Genomic DNA, 19,354 nt, shown 5'->3' with positions numbered 1-19,354 from the left:
GAAAGATGTAAGGCTAATATTACTTTTCCCTCAGGTTGTACTTTGCCATAGGCATGGAAGCACTGCTGAGCCTTGTGTACAGGGTAGATAGGTCAAGGAGGAGTGGCTGGGATGGCAGCCTTGCCTTGAATTAGATTCTTCCCTTAATGGTATGGTTTCTCTGTGATTTGGCACATGTCAAAGATATGCTGGGAAATCTTATTAATTTATTCTGTTATTTTTTTCTTAACATACTTTTAAAAACTACTATTGCTATGTATGTGTCTAGACCAATTTCCAAATAATAGGGTCCTAAAAGAAACAAGTGAAGGGCCTGCTCACCGGGTAGAGGTTTAACCTACTATATCACAGGGTCTACCGTATTGCTATTTTCTTAAACATTCTTTCAAAGACAGTCTATACAATTTGGCATACTTTAATATGGATATATAATAGTATTTGCATGCATATGTGTATAGCCTCAAATGACAAATGGTGACATATCATCCCCTCTTCTATACTGTGCTTCATCTATTTAACAATACAGATTTTTCTACATTAGAACATATAGCTACACAGGAATGATGAAAATGATGATGGTGATGATGATGATAAGAAGGAGGAGGAAAAGACTGACATTTTGGCATAGCAAGTTAAGCACTGTCTGCAATGCCAACATCCTGTAGGGGTGCCAGTTTGAATCCCATCTGCTCCGCTTCTGACTCAGATCTCTGCTAATGTGCCTGGGAAAGCAGTGGAAGCTGGCTCAAGCCCTTGGGTCCCTGCATCCATGTGGGAGACCCAGATGGAGTTCCAGGCTCCTAGTTTTGCCCTGACCCATTCCTGGCTGTTGTGGCCATTTGGAAAATGAATCAGAGGATGGAAGATCTCTCCATCTCTCTAACACTCTCTGTAACTTTGATTTTCAAATACATAAATAAATAATTTAAAAAAAAGAGGGAAGAGGAGGAAAAGTAAGGAGGAGAAGAAGAAGGAAGAGGAGGAGAAGTGGATTTTTATTGAGAACTGACTGCTAGAAAGTGGAAATATTGGATCAAAAAGTAGGTGCATTATAAATTTTAATGTTCCCAAATTCAGTCATGTATTCCTGCTACATGCTGATATGACTAATAATGAAGTTCTCAAAACAACCACATGTGGTAGTTACTAATATTGTCTATATTCCACATGGGAAGACTGAGGTACAGAGAGAGTAAGAGACTTGCTCAAAGGTTCAAGGCTAAAAAGTGGCATCAGGACACAAATGTAAGCAGTTTGATTGCAAAGCTCACACTGAACCCTTTCACTATGCCTGTCCCTTTTACTGCCTGGTGCAACCATCACCAAAATCCTCTTCCAGAACATTTGCATCTTCCCCACCTGAAACTCCCTACCCAGTAAACATTTACTCCCTGTCCTCTGGTCCCCCAGCCTCTGGCAGCCACAATTTACTTTCTGTCTCTATGAATTTGACTACTCTAGGTACTTCATACAAGTGAAGCCATAAAATATCCATCTTTTGTGACTGATTTATTTCACTTAGCATAATGTCTTCAAGGCTCATCCATGCTGTAGTGTGGGTCAAAATTTTCTTACCTCTTAAGGCTGAATAATATTGCCATTATGTACACACACACACACACACACACATACAGACACAAGTTATTTCACATTTTGTTTATCTCATAATTGGTTGATATGCATTTAGGTTGATTTTACTTTTTGTCTATTGTGGATAATGCCACAATAAACATTACTATACAAATATCTGTTTAAATCTCTGCTTTCATTCCTTTGGGGTATACCTGGAAGTGGAATTAATGGATCATATATTAGTTCAATGTTTAGTTTGTTAAGGAATCACATTCCCACAAGCAACAAGATAGTATTCCAGTTTCTACACTTCCTTGCCAACAGTGGTTATTTCCTTCCTTCTTTTTTCTTTGCTTCCTTCCTTCCTCCATCCCTCCCATTTTTTTTTTTTAAATAATAGTTATGGTCATTTGTATAAAATGGTAGATTTTTCATTTTTAAAGATCTTTTCCTCCTTAGGTTATATAAACAGCTTCTAAGCTTTAATGATACTTATCATTTCATTTAGTACATTTAGGCATTGATTCATCTGGAATTAATTTTCTATTTGATTTGAGATGGGAAGTGCTGCCTTCCTTTAGGCTGAGCCAGTGATGGCACTGTCATTTCTGAATGTTCATGCATTTTCCTGTCCACAAGTTTGGCCTTTTCTGTGGCTCTTTCTCTTCTTCCTTTGGCTGATACTAAACCATTATTGTGTTCAATATTTCACATCTTAGCCTGTTTATCAGTTTTCCCAAATTAGATTTTTAATTTCAGCAAAATAAGTCAGCATGAATGAACAGGTCATAATATAAAAATGTAGTTCTTTCTTATTAAGATAAAATGTTCAGGAGGAATGTTTGGTGACTTTGTACAAAATCATATGATAGAACTAGAATTTGAGCCCAAAGTTCATGTGACTCCCAAGTCTATGTTCTTTAGTGAGAACAAAGACCTGAAAGGGTAACTGTGTTTGGCCTCCATGAGGATTTCAAGGTGGAATCTAGGGAAGCATTGGCAAGACAGGAAGCTAAGAAGGTAAATTGGGATATAACTTCTACGGGTCATGCCATGTCTGGGAGTTAAAGAACCATTTGTTATCAATTTACTTGTTTGTTCCTTTCTAGTAGACAAGTAAAGCAGTTTCAGAATTGTTAACCTATACTCTGTGAGAAATAGCGCTATCCGCTAGAGTACAATGTTTATGTATAGTTCTTTCAGTCTTTAGTTTTGAAGTTTCCAGTCCAAATACCATTTTCCAAAGTTAGATCAGTATATTTCCCCCTCTTCAGAGAGGTTACTTCAGACATATGCAATACAATCAGATTATTTTGTCATGGTCTCCATTCAATTTTGGATATCCCCTGACTTCTTGGTTTATTGGTAAAATTTGTATACACTGAAGTTCATGCTATATAGTAAAAATTTATGGGTTTTGACAAATGCAGAGAGTCATGGATTCACCACAATACTACTACACACATTAGGTCCAAAACCCTTAAAAAGCCCTCTGCTCATAAACGCTTAGGAGTTCCCAGGGGATTTGTTTTTAGATTGATGTCTCACCTTGCTATTTGGAGGCAACAAACCAAGGCTGTGAGTTCTTTCATCTCAGGCAGTGATTCTCAATCCTGGCTGCGCATTGGAGTTACCTGGTAATCTTTTTCAAAATACAAGACCTGATCTACATCAAGATTATGATTTAATTAGTCCCATCTGGGTTAACTGATCTGTGGTGTGGGTCTGGGTATTAGGACTTTGAAAAGTTCCCCAGATGCTCACAGGTTGGTTGCCAAGTTCAGAACCACTGGTCCCAGACCCTGCTATGTGTTGTCTAGATCTAGCTACCTTTTATTAAAAACATAAATGATTAATTGCTATACTCATATCACCTTGGACAATATTATGAATTAAGTTTTATGAGTAATGTAGCTAGGGTGAGTTTCACACATTAATTATATATGCAAAACACAACATATTTTTTACTTGTTAACAGAGCTCAAAATGAACTGCCATTTCTACTGGTGAGGACAAATGTAATTTGGACAAGTCAACATGACTGAACTAGTTTAAAACTTCTTTGGGAATAAATAGTTGAATTCAGCTTTATCCCCATTTCCCTCTCCATTTGTTTTTTTCCCTGGAACAATCTAAGTTTGGTCTAGGTGATATCAGGTGGCCCAGGCATTAGGAAAGTTACATATGTTTGAAAGATACTTTTCTGCTCTTGTTTTTTGTTGGATCAACCTGGGAAGTGCCAGGTCATTTCTCTGAGGGCCACTGACAAAGTTGCAGGCTGGCTTAGCTATCACTTCCTCTCTTTTGGGTGCTGTTGATCCTCTGATATCCAGTTGGCTCTTGCCCAGCTGCGGACTTAGGGTTGCTACCCACGGGTCTGTTATGAGGTCCTTTTGTCCTAAGCTGAGGGGAATGTCTGATAAGCTACTTGCTTGCAATTCTCAACTGCCTTCTGGGCTCCTCTCCAAGTGACACAAGAACACTGCAACCTTTCTCCAGACCCACTGGCAGCTTAGGGCAATTAGAGTGGCCTCTCGGGCTAGGCCTCAATCTGCTCTGCATCTGCTTCTGCTCTACTGTAACTGATAGCTCCAAGAATTCCCAACAGGATTTAGGGCCACACATCCTCTCTGGGGATCCCCAAATCCATCTGAGATTTCCTTTCCATCCCCCAGTTCTTCAAACTCCAAGAGGGAACAAGGAGGCAAGCCCCATTTTTATATCTAAGCTTCCATTCTCCTCTCCCTGTCCCTCCCCAAGGTAGAAACAGGACATGGAGGAAAAAATAAGTCACATTACCCTTTTCTCCCCAGCCAATGGTTTGCACCATGAATTCTAAGCTCTTTGCTCTCTAGCTTGGGTAATGATTTGCAGTGCATGATTTCAGAATTAAAACAACAAATTAAAAAAACTTACAACACAATACTTCTCTCTCCAAAACCTGACACTCTCAAATAATGGCCCAAGTTTTTGTCTGTTGCTTCTCCTGTGCACTTAAAAAAATTCCATGCAGATATTCATTCTCTATTTATGTTCTGGGCTATAAAACTGGTAAAAGGCACTGACTAGTGGTGAAGGACCTGAAACAGTAAGATATATGTGGCAAAGAAAAATCTATTTATGTTCCCAAATAACACCCCTCTACCATCATATCATGCTGTGATATCGACTCAATACTTCAAATGAATTTAAATTTGGAGTAAGATGGATTTGGAAGACAAAATTACTTCCATGAAAGCAGTAATTTTAAATTCCAATAAGCTGTTTTTGCATTTAAAGACCTAAAGGTCTTTTCTCACACATAATAGAAAAAACTAGACATAAATGTGAAGTTTGAATACAGGCTACAGATCATATGCAGTCAAGACCTCAGAATACAGAAACAGAGTATCAGTATCTATTCTGTGCACAACAGATATTCCAGAAAGATTTCACTGCCAAAGTATCATTGGGGATAGCTGTCCAGAGGGATTTTGGTCAAACTACAGAGATTTTTAAAAATTGATGAAAAGATACATGCTCAATTGGACTTGCCCCAAATGGTAGAGTTAGAAACATACCAGGGGATTGCAATTCAATCCCATCAAGGTGGCATGTACCAATGCCATCTCACTAGTCCAAGTGATCAATTTCAGTTCACAATTGATCATAATGATAGGACTAAGAGTCAAAGGGATCACATAAACAAGACTAGTGTCTGAAAATACTAACTGATAGAATAAAAAAGGGAAAGAATGATACAACATGGGAAGCGAGATACTCAGCAGACTCATAGAATGGCGGATGTCCTAAACAGCATTCTGGCCTCAGAATCAGCCCTTAAGGCATTTGGATATGGCTGAAGAGCCCATGAGAGTATTTCAGGCATGGAAAGCCAAGACACTCTGGCAAAAAAAAAAAGAGGACCTAAATGAAAGATCTTTGCAAGTGAGATCCCAGTGGAAAGAACAGGTCATCAAAGAAGGAGGTACCTTTCTCTGAAGGGAGGAGAGAACTTCCATTTTGACTATGACCTTGTCTAAATAAGATTGAAGTTGGCAAACTCAAAAGGCTTCCATAGCCTTGGCAACTCATGACAAGAGCCTAGGGAAATTACTGACGCCATAAACAAGAGTGTCAAATTGTTAAGTCAACAACAGGAGTCACTGTGCACTTACTCCTCATGTAGGATCTCTGTCCTTAATGTGCTGTACATTGTGATTCAATGCTATAACGAGTACTCAAACAGTACTTTACACTTTGTGTTTCTGTGTAGGTGCAAACTGTTGAAATCTTTACTTAATATATACTAAATTGATCTTCTATATATAAAGAGAATTGAAAATGAATCTTGATGTGAATGGAATGGGAGAGGGAGCAAGAGATGGGAAGGGTGCGAGTGGGAGGAAAGTTATGGGGCGGGGGAAAGCCATTGTAATCCATAAGCTGTACTTTGGAAATTTATATTCATTAAATAAAAGTTTAAAAAAATTAAAAGAAAAAAAGAAAAAAAAATCCACTGGAAAAGCAGACTGCTAATTCTGTGTTCAGATTCAAAGATGAATAACCACACTGTCTTTTGTTTTGTCCTCAGCTGGAAAGGCAGCTAATGTTGCAGAATGAAATGAGGGAAAGACAAATGGCCATGCAGATTGCTTGGTCTCGGGAGTTCCTCAAGTATTTTGGAACTTTTTTTGGCGTTGCAACCATCTCATTAACAGCTGGGTAAGTTTGCTATTTACTTTAGAATTTTCTTAAATAGGGCCGGTGCCGCAGCTCAATAGGCTAATCCTCCGCTTAGCGGTGCCGGCACACCGGGTTCTAGTCCTGGTCGGGGCGCCGGATTCTGTCCTGGTTGCCCCTCTTCCAGGCCAGCTCTCTGCTGTGGCCCGGGAGTACAGTGGAGGATGGCCCAAGTCCTTGAGCCCTGCACCCCATGGGAGACCAGGATAAGCACCTGGCTCCTGCCTTTGGATCAGCACGGTGCACCGGCCGCAGCGCGGCGACCATTGGAGGGTGGACCAACGGCAAAGGAAGACCTTTCTCTCTGTCTCTCTCTCACTGTCCACTCTGCCTGTCAAAAAAATTTTTTTTTCTTAAATAATTTACTTCTTTTTGTCTTTACCATTACCATATTATTAAGTGGGCCAAGACAGAACTTCAGTCCAAGTAGTATATATGTAAACAAAGAAAGCTCTTGTAGCTTAGTCTTTGGAGATAACTCTGTAGAACCAGGATAGTAATAGTTAATTCTTAATTTAGTTTCATAAATTTCTTCTGTCATTTTCTCTGCTTTATAAGTTAGAGAAAGGACTAATTGATACTTAGATAAGAGGCCTCTACAAGTTTATCTCCACAATCCATAAATGATACTCACTCATTTTAAATTTTTGTTATTTATTTGAGATGGAGGGAGGGAGGGAGAAGCCTGGAGGGAGAGAGAGAGAGGGAGAGGGAGAAGAAAGCTTGGAGAGAGAGAGAGAGAGAGAGAGAGAGAGAGAGGAGGTGGAGGAGGAGGAGGGAAAGGGATAAGGGAGAGGGGAAGAGTAGAGGGACAGGGAGGGGGAGGGGAAAAAAGAAATGCCTGCATTGCCTGGTGTTGGGTCAGGGCTGGAACCAGGACCTGAGAACACAATCTTGATCTCCCACATGGGAAGCAAGAATCCAATTGCTTGAGACATAACTGCTGCTTCCCAGGGCCTGCATTAGCAGGAAGCTGGATCCAGGAACCAAACTGAGAATCAAACTTAGGCACTCTGATAGAGGACATAGATGTCCCTACCAGTAGCTTAAATGATCACGTCTCTTACCATTTAAAAAATGAGTCTGAGGGACCGGCACTGCAACACAGTGGATTAAAGACCCCGTCTGTGGTGCCAGCATCCCATATGGGCACCGGATCTAGTCCTGGTTGCTCCTCTTCCAATACAGATCTCTGCTATGGTCTGGGAAAGCAGTGGAAGATGGTCTAAATTCTTGGGCCCCAGCACTTGTGTGGAGACCTTGAAGAAGCTCCTGGCTCCTGGCTTCGGATTGGCTCAGTTCTGGCCATTGTGGTCAATTGGGGAGCGAACCAGCGGACGTTAGAATTTTCTGTCTTTCCCTCTCACTGTCTGTAATTCTACCTCTCAAATAAATAAATAAAAATTTTTAAGAAATGAGTCTGAGCCTCAGAGTCAAATAAAGATGACCAAATCATAGACCCTGCCCATGGGAACTGTAGAATCAGGTGAGGGATACTAGGTAAGAAAATCCTAGTTCAATAGAAGGCTCAAATGAATTACGTAACTTCCAAAATGCAGAACTTTCTTCCAAAAGCAGGTAATTTTTTCTTCAAATGGAGGTATATACTTGTAGGTTAGTCCTTGATATTGGTTGCTTTTTATTCTTGAAACAGAGCAATGAGACGAAAGAAGCCAGCCTTTCTCCTCCCTATTGTTCCATTAAGCTTTATCTTCATCTACCAATGTGACTTGGGTTATGGGACCCTTCTACAACGAATGAAAGGTGAGTCTTTGATAAACCAGTGTTTCTACTTCCTGATTAATTTTCTGGTTCAAGAATCCCCTAAACCTAGGAAGCTTCAGCAAAAGTCTCTTTCCAGGCTTCCAATGATCAACATTTCTTCTCCCTCATACACAATGGTATCACTGTATCAGTTTATACTAGTTCTGAAGAACGGATTTAAATTTTCAAGAATGTTTTAAGCTAGTTGTTAAACATGTTCATTTATTTAAAATTAAGTTATATAAGCTTACAGTTAAATTATACTATTATTACATTAAAAACAGGTAATAAATACTTAAAACTCCTCTGTTTTTAATTATCTTACTATTGTCTATACTAATATTATTTATATCAATTATATCTGTATGGTAGAAATGCAAATCCAATTTACAGATATAAAAATACAGCAGTGTCTCCAACTTCAGTGACATCCCATTGGTAGCTTGATACTATGGAAATCTACAAATGCCAAAATCAGGGCTTGACTTCTTATTTTGTTGACTGTCTAGACAAGGGGTTGGCAAACTGTAGCCTGTGGGCCAGCCACCTGTATTTTAAAATAAAGCTGTTTTGGAATGCATCTGTGTCCATTCATTTATGTATTAGCTATGACTGCTTATCTGTGACTATGACAGAGCTAAATCATTGAAATGAAGGCATGACTATAAACCTGAAATATTTACTCTCTGGCCCTTTAAGAAAGTTTGCCAACCTATGGTCTACACTTCAGCAATTGAAGAAAAAAAGTGCTAGTAATGTAGATTAAGCTTAAGAGTGTGTGGTGTCTATGGTCACTATATTCTTCCAATTTTCAATAACTATTACCTGATCCTGCAATGAGGTGGTTCACAGTATTCTTAAACCAGTAAAATTTCAATATATGTCATCATTATTTTGTTGTCATATTATCCATTAATGTACAATGAATAAACACCAACCATCATTTAGATTGGAATTATAGCTTTATCAACTGCAACCATAATTTAGCTATGAATTCAAGAGTTCAGCAAAAATCGGTGCAAGTATTCTATAAGAATCAATTTGCTATCTAGAATTTATCATTAAGAGTGCTACACAGGGCTGGCGCTGTGGCTCACTTGGCTAATCCTCCACCTGTGACGCCAGCATCCCATATGGATGCCGGGTTCTAGTGCCAGTTGCTCCTCTTCCGGTCCAGCTCTCTGCTGTGGACCAGGAAGGCAGTGGAAGATGGCCCAAGTGCTTGGGCCCCTGCATCCACATGGGAGACCAGGAGGGGGAACCTGGCTCCTGGCTTCAGATCAGCGCAGTGTGCTGGCTGTAGCAGCCATTTGGGGGTGAACCAACGGAAGGAAGACCTTTCTCTCTGTCTCTCTCTCTCTCTCTCACTAACTCTGCTTTTCAAATTAAAAAAAAAAAGAAAGAAAAAGAAAAGAGTGCTACACATTTTATTAAGTGCTAATTATATTTTATATCAGTAAAATTTATAATAATTTATATACAGTTATTCTTCTGGAGAGCTACTTGTTACATATTTACTAGCAAACCATTGCTACAACAGTCTCCTGGCTCCTATTGCCTTGCTACTGCTGCCATAGTAGCCATTCTTCTCCCAGGGAGATAGAGTTGACCATTAGTCTAGGAAATCTCTGTCTTCGAAATTGCTACCACTTCTCTGGGGAGTTACAGTGTCATGAAGATCCCTGTGTCTCATCTTTTTGAGCCTTCAACCTGGAGCATAATGGTAACAGTGCTTTACTAAACTTCATCTTTACCAGCCTGTCCTTTCCTGGGCTATGGGTCTATCATTATCTACCACACTGGTCTGATATGGCAATGGATATTCTACCTACACCAATCTGATCAATATACAACATACACATGTATTCAAACATCAAATTATATTCCATAAATATGTATATAGTGCCAATAAAGGTAAACAAATACATTTAATAGTACATTATAATAGTGTGGGGAGCAACCCGGACTAGACTAAGTTACTGGAATTAAGACTTATTCTATGCATCTGCTCTCCCACAATATGGCGCTGGGAGAGAAGAAAACAGCTTCTACGCAGCTGCCTCTCGCCAACTTGAGTGATGACCTCCAGGAGCTGATCCTGCTCCTGATTGGAGGAGAGCAGCATACTCGGCATGTGGGCAGCTGAGTTGGGAATGGCGGAGGAGGACTATAAAGGAGGAGAGAGACGGCATGCACCAGGAACATCTAAGGGGAAAACCTGAGCAGCCCCCGAGAGAGCCGGCCGGCGGTGTGCCGCTCCCCCGCGGAAGTGGGGAATGTGGCAGGGGGAACCGCCCTTCCACGGAGGTGGAAGGGACGGTGGCCAACCCGGGAAGAACCAGCAGCAAACCCGGGGAGGGCCGAGTAGACAAAAGAACAGCGCAGGGTCTTGTGTCGTTCCTCCGCGAAGAGGGGGAGCGACATAATAGTACTTATAGAAAGGGCAAGTTATTGAATGTAAAGACCATGTATTATACAGTTTTTTTTTAACTTTTATTTAATGAATATAAATTTCCAAAGTACGGCTTATGGATTACAATGGCTTCCCCCCCATACCGTCCCTCCCACCCGCAACCCTCCCCTTTCCCACTCCCTCTCCCCTTCCATTCACATCAAGATTCATTTTCGATTCTCTTAATATACAGAAGATCAGCTTAGTATGCATTAAGTAAGGATTTCAACAGTTTGCTCCCACACAGAAACATAAAGTGAAAAATAATAGATGATTTTTTTAAATGATGATGAAATCAGATCAGACCTATTGTCATGTTTAATCCCAGTGAGAGTCAAGTTGGGAATTGATAATTTCTTTTTTTTTTTTTTTTACAGAAGATCAGTTTAGTATGTATTAAGTAAAGATTTCAACAGTTTGCACCCCCATAGAAACACAAAGTGAAATATATTGTTTGAGTACTCGTTATAGCATTAAATCTCAATGCACAGCACATTAAGGACAGAGATGCTACATGAGGAGTAAGTGCACAGTGACTCCTGTTGTTGACTTTACCAATTGACACTCCTGTCTATGGCATCAGTAATCTCCCTATGCTCCAGTCATGAGTTTCCAAGGCTATGGAAGCCCTCTGAGTTCTCCGACTCTTATCTTGTTTAGACAAGGTCATAGTCAAAGTGGAGGTTCTCTCCTCCCTTCAGAGAAAGGTACCTCCTTCTTTGAAGACCTGTTCTTTCCACTGGGATCTCACTCACAGAGATCTTTTGCCAGAGTGTCTTGGCTTTCCATGCCTGAAATACTCTCATGGGCTTTTCAGCCAGATCTGAATGCCTTTAGGGCTGATTCTGAGGCCAGAGTGCTGTTTAGGACATCCACCATTCTATGAGTCTGCTGAGTATCTCACTTCCCATGTTGGATCACTCTCCCCTTTATTCTATCAGTTAGTAGTAGCAGGTACTAGACTTGTTTATGTGCTTCCTTTGACTCTTAGTCCTTTCATTATGATCAATTGTGAACTGAAATTGATCATTTGGACTGGTGAGATGGCATTGGTACATGCCACCTTGATGGGATTAAATTGGAGTCCCCTGGTATGTTTCTAACTCTACCATTTGAGGCAAGTCAGCTTGAGCATGTCCCAAATTGTACATCTCTTCCCTCTCTTATTCCTACTCTTATGTTTAACAGGGATCACATTTCAGTTAAATTTCAACACTTAAGAATAACTGTGTATTAATTACAGAATTAAACCAGTCATATTAAGTAGAACAGACAAAAAAACTACTAAGAGGGATAATGTATTAAGTTGTTCATTAACAGTCAGGGCTATGCTGATCAAGTCACCGTTTCCCATAGTGTCCGTTTCACTTCAGGAGGTTTCCTTTTTGGTGTTCAGTCAGTTGTCACCGATCAGGGAGAACATATGGTATTTGTCCCTTTGGGACTGGCTTATTTCACTCAGCATGATGTGTTCCAGATTCCTCCATTTTGTTGCAAATGACTGGATTTCATTGTTTCTTACTGCGGTATAGTATTCTAAAGAGTACATATCCCATAATTTCTTTATCCAGTCTACCATTGATGGGCATTTAGGTTGGTTCCAGGTCTTAGCTATTGTGAATTGAGCTGCAATAAACATTAGGGTGCAGACGGCTTTTTTGTTTGCCAATTTAAATTCCTTTGGGTAAATTCCAAGGAGTGGGATGGCTGGGTCGAACGGTAGGGTTATCTTCAGGTTTCTGAGGAATCTCCAGACTGACTTCCATAGTGGCTTGACCAGTTTGCATTCCCACCAACAGTGGGTTAGTGTCCCTTTTTCCCCACATCCTCTCCAGCATCTGTTGTTGGTAGATTTCTGCATGTGAGCCATTCTAACTGGGGTGAGGTGAAACCTCATTGTGGTTTTGATTTGCATTTCCCTGATTGCTAATGACCTAGAACATTTTTTCATGTGCCTGTTGGCCATTTGGATTTCCTCTTTTGAAAAATGTCTATTGAGGTCCTTGGCCCATCTCTTAAGTGGGTTGTTGGTTTTGTTTTTGTGGAGTTTCTTGATCTCTTTGTAGATTCTGGTTATTAACCCTTTATCTGTTGCATAGTTTGCAAATATTTTTTCCCATTCTGTCGGTTGTCTCTTCACTCTCCTGACTTTTCTTTTGCAGTACAGAAACTTCTCAATTTGATGCAATCCCAATAGTTGATTTTGGCTTTGACTGCCTGTGCCTCCCGGGTCTTTTCCAGAAATTCTTTGCCTGTGCCAATATCTTGAAGGGTTTCTCCAATGTTCTCTAGTAACTTGATGGTGTCAGGTCGTAGATTTAGGTCTTTAGTCCATGTTGAGTGGATTTTTGTGTAAGGTGTAAGGTAGGGGTCTTGCTTCATGATTCTGCTCGTGGAAATCCAATTTTCCCAGCAGCATTTATTGAATAGACTGTCCTTGCTCCAGGAATTAGTTTTAGATCCTTGATCAAATATAAGTTGTCTGTAGATGTCTGGGTTGATTTCTGGTGTTTCAATTCTGTTCCATTGGTCTATCCATCTGTTTCTGTACCAGTACCATGCTGTTTTGATTACAACTGCCCTGTAGTATGTCCTGAAATCTGGTATTGTGATGCCTCCGGCTTTGTTTTTGTTTTACAAGATTGCTTTAGCTATTCGAGGTCTCTTATGCCTCCATATAAATTTAAGCACCATTTTTTCTAGATCTGAGAAGAAGGTCTTTGGTATCTTGATTGGGATTGCATTCAATCTATAAATTGCTTTTGGGAGAATGGACGTTTTGATGATGTTGATTCTTCCAATCCATGAGCATGGAAGATTTTTCCATTTCTTGGTATCCTCTTCTATTTCTTTCTTTAAGGTTTTGTAATTTTCATCGTAGAGATCTTTAACATCCTTGGTTAAGTTTATTCCAAGGATTTGATTGTTTTTGTAGCTATTGTGAATGGGATTGAGCTTAGAAGTTCTTCCTCAGCCATGGCATTGTCTAAGTATACAAAGGCTGTTGATTTTTGTGCATTGATTTTATATCCTGCTACTTTGCCAAACTCTTCTATGAGTTCCAATAGTCTCTTAGTAGAGTTCTTTGGGTCCCCTAAATAAAGAATCATATAATCTGCAAAGAGGGATAGTTTGAGTTCTTCCTTCCCAATTTGTATCCCTTTAATTTCTTTTTCTTGCCTAATAGCTCTGGCTAGAACCTCCAGAACTATATTGAATACCAGTGGTGAGAGTGGGCATCCCTGCCTGGTACCAGATCTCAGTGGAAATGCTTCCAACTTTTCCCCATTCAATAGGATGTTGTCCGTGGGTTTTTCATAGATTGCTTTGATTGTATTGAGGAATGTTCCTTCCAAACCCAGTTTGCTTAGAGTTTTCATCATGAACGGGTGTTGTATTTTATCAAATGCTTTCTCGGCGCCTATTGAGATAATCATATGGTTTTTCTTCTGCAGTCTGTTAATGTGGTGTATCACATTGATTGTCTTGCGCACATTAAACCATCCCTGCATACCAGGGATAAATCCCACTTGGTCTGGGTGGATGATCTTTCTGATGTGTTGTTGCATTCTATTGGCGAGAATTTTATTGAGGATTTTTGCATCTATGTTCATCAGGGATATTGGTCTGTAATTCTCTTTCAGTGCTGCATCTTTCTTTGGCTTAGGAATTACGGTGATGCTGGCTTCATAGAAAGAATTTGGGAGGATTCCCTCTTCTTCGATTGTTCTGAATAGTTTGAGAAGTATTGGCGTTAGTTCTTCTTTAAATGTCTGGTAGAATTCAGCAGTGAATCCATCTGGTCCTGGGCTTTTCTTTGTTGGGAGGGCCTTTATTACTGTTTCAATTTCTGTCTCAGTTATGGGTCTGTTTAGGTTTTCGATGTCTTCCTGGTTCCATTTAGGTAGGTTGCATGTGTCCAGGAATCTATCCATTTCTGATAGGTTTCCCTGTTTGCTGGCATACAAGTCCTTGTAGTAATTTCTGATGATTCTTTTTATTTCTGTGGTGTCTGTCATTACGTTTCATTTTTCATCTCTGATTTTATTGATTTGGGTCTTTTCTTTTTTTAGTTAGTTGGGCCAATCGGGTGTCAATTTTGTTTATTTTTTCAAAAAACCAGCTCCTCGTTTGGCTGATTTTTTTGTAATTTTTTTGGATTCAATCCTGTTGATTTCTTCTCTGATTTTAATTATTTCTCTTCTCCTACTAGATTTGGGTCTGGTTTGCTGTAGGTTTTCTAGATCCTTGAGGTGAATTGAAAGCTCATCTATTTGGTGCCTTTCCAATTTCTTGATGTAGGCACCTATTGCTATAAACTTTCCTCTTAACACTGCTTTTGCTGCGTCCCATAAGTTTTGGTATGTTGTGCTGTTATCCTCATTTACTTCCAGAAAGTTTTTGATTTCTCTTTTCATTTCTTCTATTACTCAGTGTTCATTCAGGAACATGTTGTTCAATCTCCACGTGTTTGCATATGCTCTAGGGATTCCTGAGTTGCTAATTTCCAACTTCATTCCTTTATGGTCTGAGAAGCTGCATGGTATGATTCTAATTCTTTTGAATTTGCTGAGACTTGCTTTATGGCCTAGTATGTGGTCAATCCTAGAGAAGGTTCCATGTACTGCTGAGAAGAATGTAAAATCTTTAGCTGTAGGATTGAAAGTTCTGTATATATCTGTTAGATCCATTTGGGCTATAGTGTCGTTTAAATCTACTGTCTCCTTGTTGATCTTCTGTCCTGTTGATCTGTCTATTTCTGAGAGTGGAGTATTGAAGTCCCCCAGTACTATTGTATTGGGGTCTAAGTCTCCCTTTAAGTCCGTTAACAAATCTTTTAGATAAATCGGTGCCCTGTAGTTAGGTGCATATACATTGATAATTGTTATATCTTCTTGTTGTATTGATCTGTTAATCATGATATAGTGTCCCTCTTGTCTCTCTAAACAGTTTTTGTGATAAAGTTTATGTTGTCCGATATTAAGATGGCTACGCCCGCTCTTTTTTCATTTCTGTTGGCATGGTATATCTTTTTCCAGCCTTTCACTTTCAGTCTGTATGGATCTTTGTTGGAAAGATGTGTTTCTTGTAAGCAGCAAATAGATGGGTTTTGTTCCTTAACCCAATCAGCCAATCGGTGTCTTTTAACTGGACAGTTCAGGCCATTCACGTTCAATGTGACTAATGATAAGTGGTAACTTTGCCCTGCCATTTGCCAAAGATAAGTTCTAATATATGCTTTGAATTCCCTGTGATCTTTTGCTGTGAGGTTTCCTTCCTTGGTTTCCTTCCTTTACCTTCTTTCATATTGATGACCGTGTGTCTGTGTTTCTGTGTGTAACACATCTTTAAGCATCTTTTGCAGGGCTGGACGAGTGGCAACAAATTCTTTCAATTTCTGTTTGCTATGAAAAGTCTTTATTTCACCTGCATTCACAAATGATAGCTTTGCAGGATATAATATTCTGGGCTGGCAGTTCTCTCTTAGTACCTGGGCTATGTCTCGCCATTCCCTCCTAGCTTGTAGGGTTTCTGATGAGAAGTCAGCTGTGAGTCTGATTGGAGATCCTCTGAGAGTAATCTGACATTTCTCTCTTGCACATTTGAGGATCTTTTCTTTATGTTTCACTGTGGAGAGTTTAATTACAACGTGTCGTGGTGAGGCTCTCTTTTGGTCGTGTTTATTAGGGGTTCTGTGAGCTTCCTGTACTAGGATTTCTCTGTCCTTCTCCAAACCTGGGAAATTTTCTGCTAATATCTCACTAAAAAGGCCTTCTAATCCTTTCTCCCTCTCCATGCCTTCAGGAACTCCTAGAACCCGAATGTTGGGTTTTTTAATAGTATCCTGAAGATTCCCGACAATATGTTTTAGATTCCTAATTTCCTCTTCTTTTCTTTGGTCTGACTGTATCCTTTCCTGTGCTCTGTCTTCTAAGTCTGATATTCTCTCTTCTGCTTCACCCATTCTGTTTGTAAGGCTCTCTATTGTGTTTTTCATTTGATCTATTGAATTCTTCACTTCAGTCACTATCACAGTTTCCTGTTGTACTAGTTGTTTCGTTTCATTTTGATTCCTCTTTAATATTTCATTTTCACGAGAGAGATTTTTCTATCTTGTCCATTAAGGATTTCTGTAGTTCAAGAATTTGTTTTTGAGAACTTCTTAATGTTCTTATCAAGTTTTTGAGATCTGCTTCTTGCATTTCTTCTATGTCATCATCTTCATAATCTTGAATTGGGGTGTCTTTTTCATTTAAGGGTGTCATGGTGACTTCCTTGTTTTTATTACCTCGGTTTTTGCGTTTATTATTTGGCATATTGGAGATATTTGGTTTCTTCACTGTGGTTCTTTTTCTTGTTATACCAAGACTCTAGATTAAGTGGACTATCTGTTTTTGATGGAGCCTTAGGGCTTGAGATGGGTGTGGCCTGAGAGCTCTGTTTGGTGTGCCAAAGGTGACACTCCCAGGTTAGGCGTGGTAAATCTCTCTCTTTCTATTTCTTTTTTTGATTCAAAAGGGAAGTAATTCCACACAGCTGAACGAAGTTGGAAGTAGTTAGCAGGCAAATGATATACCCACAGGAGCCAGAGATCGGAAGCTCTTTCCCAAGGACCACACAGGGAATCTGTTCGGCCCTCAGAGTGGGCTCAAATTCTCCTTCAGTCTCCCACTGGGTTGCCAAAGTTATGGAATTACAGCGTCTCTGGAGAGTACTCATGTGAATTCCGTGAGTTCTCTCCCCCACCGTCTCTTTTTTCACAGTCTCAGTTCAGTAGCACCACAAATTTACTAGGTCCTAATCTCCTGTTAATTCGCCCCGCCCAGAGTCAGGTTTTTCTGCTAGGCTCAGGGCCGGTGCAGACCTGAGGTCGCTCTGCTTATGACGTATGTCCAAGATGGCGCCTGCTCTTTGCCTTGCTCGCCCTTGAGAGGTGAGCAGAGAGAGAGAAACCCGTGTCCATACCAGTCACCTTTTTTTTTTTTCTCTCTCTCTCTCTTCCAGTTAGCCTGGTGAACTTTTCCCCCCCAGGGGTCGTTCCCTTTAGTCTCCTCCCTCCGCTTGCCTGCCAGTGTCTCGGGCTATTGAGGTTCGGCTCACCTCGCATTCCAGCGCTGGTGTGTTGAGTCTGCCGCTGGTGTCCCGAACTGTGGGCTCCCATGCTCTCCATGCAGGTTCGCTGTGAATCACGCGTTCCGGAAGAGTTTCTTCTGCTGTTTCCTCCCCTACTCTTCCTTGAACCTGCAGTATCTCCACTTTTATTAAACTATCGCTCCCCGGACTATCAGTGTGCTCCCTTCCTATTCCGCCATCTTGCGTCCTTCTCCTATTATACAGTTTTAAAAATTTTGTTAATTAGTCTTCAGTAATAAAAGTAATTGTTACTGGGTCCAAGAACTCATTGCATGATTTAGATATTTTTGACAGAATTGTTTGTAGAAATGTGTGTATGTGTTTGCATGTCTGGACAGACTAAACAACATTTGATATTAATAATTCTTATTTAATATTAATTTTAGTACTCATAAATAATTTTAGATCAAAAAGCAGGTTTCCTAAGAAGTTATAGTTTTGAGTAGTTTTGTTTCTCTAACACTTATTTTATATTAATGGACAATAGAAAGGGCTATATTTAGTTTCCCCATTTCAAACCATTCCAAACACAAATATTTTTGATCATCTTGACTTTGATTTAAGGGAACTACTTATCTTGGTGTTCTTTCTCTTTAATTTTAAAATGTTCTTTTCTATGTTTTAAAAAATCTCTTGCATCTGATCTGTCTACAAGTTTTTGGAATTCATTATGGTCTTTCCTCTAGGAAGTGCATTACTTCTCCTGAGGAATATGGATGAAATAATGAACTATTAGATTTGGGGACATAGCTTCATACAGTGTTACAGCCTAGCACTGGAACATAGTAATTAGGCCAAAAAACACTAACAACTCTTGTCACTTCACATTATTTCTGTACTTTATTTAGGTGAAGCAGAAGACATACTGGAAACAGAAAAGAGTAAGTTGCAACTGCCAGGAGGAATGATCACTTTTGAAAGCCTTGAAAAAGCCAGAAGGGAACAGAGTAAATTCTTCATAGACAAATGAAATCATGTTTATCTACCAAATCAAAACAGAGAATTGTCAGTTTGAATCATGGTTTTTAGAATTTTTTAAATGTGCAAGATTTTGATATAATGACCTTTATTTTAAAATATTAAAATATGAGTTTTGTTGAACTATTTAAAAATAAAGTTTATAATATCTCTCTCACTGTCAAATAAATAAAAAAATAAAGTTTATAATAAACAGCACAAAATCAAAGGTACTCTAAACAACTTTCAGATTTACTGTATATATGTGTTTTAAATGTAAAGTTAATAAACTATGTTGTTTTGAAGTCTTGGAAGCAAATGTCTTGATGCTTGAAGTTCTCAGTTACACCACTTTCTGTGTCACACTCAGCTCCCCAAAATACTCCTGTTATTTGAATTATCAATTGTGTCCTGTCTCCCCATGATAGAAAACAACAAATATTAACTACTAACATGTATCCGGCACTTTCTATGGCAGGCACTGTTCTGAGTATTTTGTACATATTCTGTGATCATCCCAATGGTCCATGAGACAGATATGGACTTGGACTTGAACCTAGTACAATTGGCTCCAGTGTCTGTTCTTAAAAGACTTTAAAAAGGTTAGCACTTAATTCATACTTAACATGCAAAGAACAGCTATGAAAGAGAAAAGGTAACAACATTCAAATAATGACTCAGGACAAGGTTATAAAAGAGGAGGGGAGGAGAGGAGGTTGAATAGGGTTGAATAGAATGTCCACCACCACCTTT

The 19,354-nt window shown here is 39.5% G+C and overlaps 1 protein-coding gene across 2 annotated transcripts in view; it reads left to right on the top strand.

The window, feature by feature from the left end:
- Positions 1–18,915, top strand: part of PLGRKT (plasminogen receptor with a C-terminal lysine) — a 60,831-nt gene extending 41,916 nt beyond the window's left edge. For both annotated transcript variants that reach the window (XM_002708104.5, XM_070051771.1), the window contains exons 4-6: positions 6,146–6,276; positions 7,949–8,058; positions 18,493–18,915. In XM_002708104.5, coding sequence (XP_002708150.1) covers positions 6,146–6,276; positions 7,949–8,058; positions 18,493–18,614 — 363 coding nt within the window. In that variant the 3' untranslated portion in view covers positions 18,615–18,915. The remainder of the gene's footprint in view (positions 1–6,145; positions 6,277–7,948; positions 8,059–18,492) is intronic.
- The last annotated feature ends 439 nt before the right edge of the window (positions 18,916–19,354 follow it).

The sequence above is a fragment of the Oryctolagus cuniculus genome, chromosome 1 (assembly GCF_964237555.1).
Source record: "Oryctolagus cuniculus chromosome 1, mOryCun1.1, whole genome shotgun sequence".
NCBI lineage: Eukaryota > Metazoa > Chordata > Mammalia > Lagomorpha > Leporidae > Oryctolagus > Oryctolagus cuniculus.
This window is presented reverse-complemented; position numbering and strand designations above follow the sequence as displayed.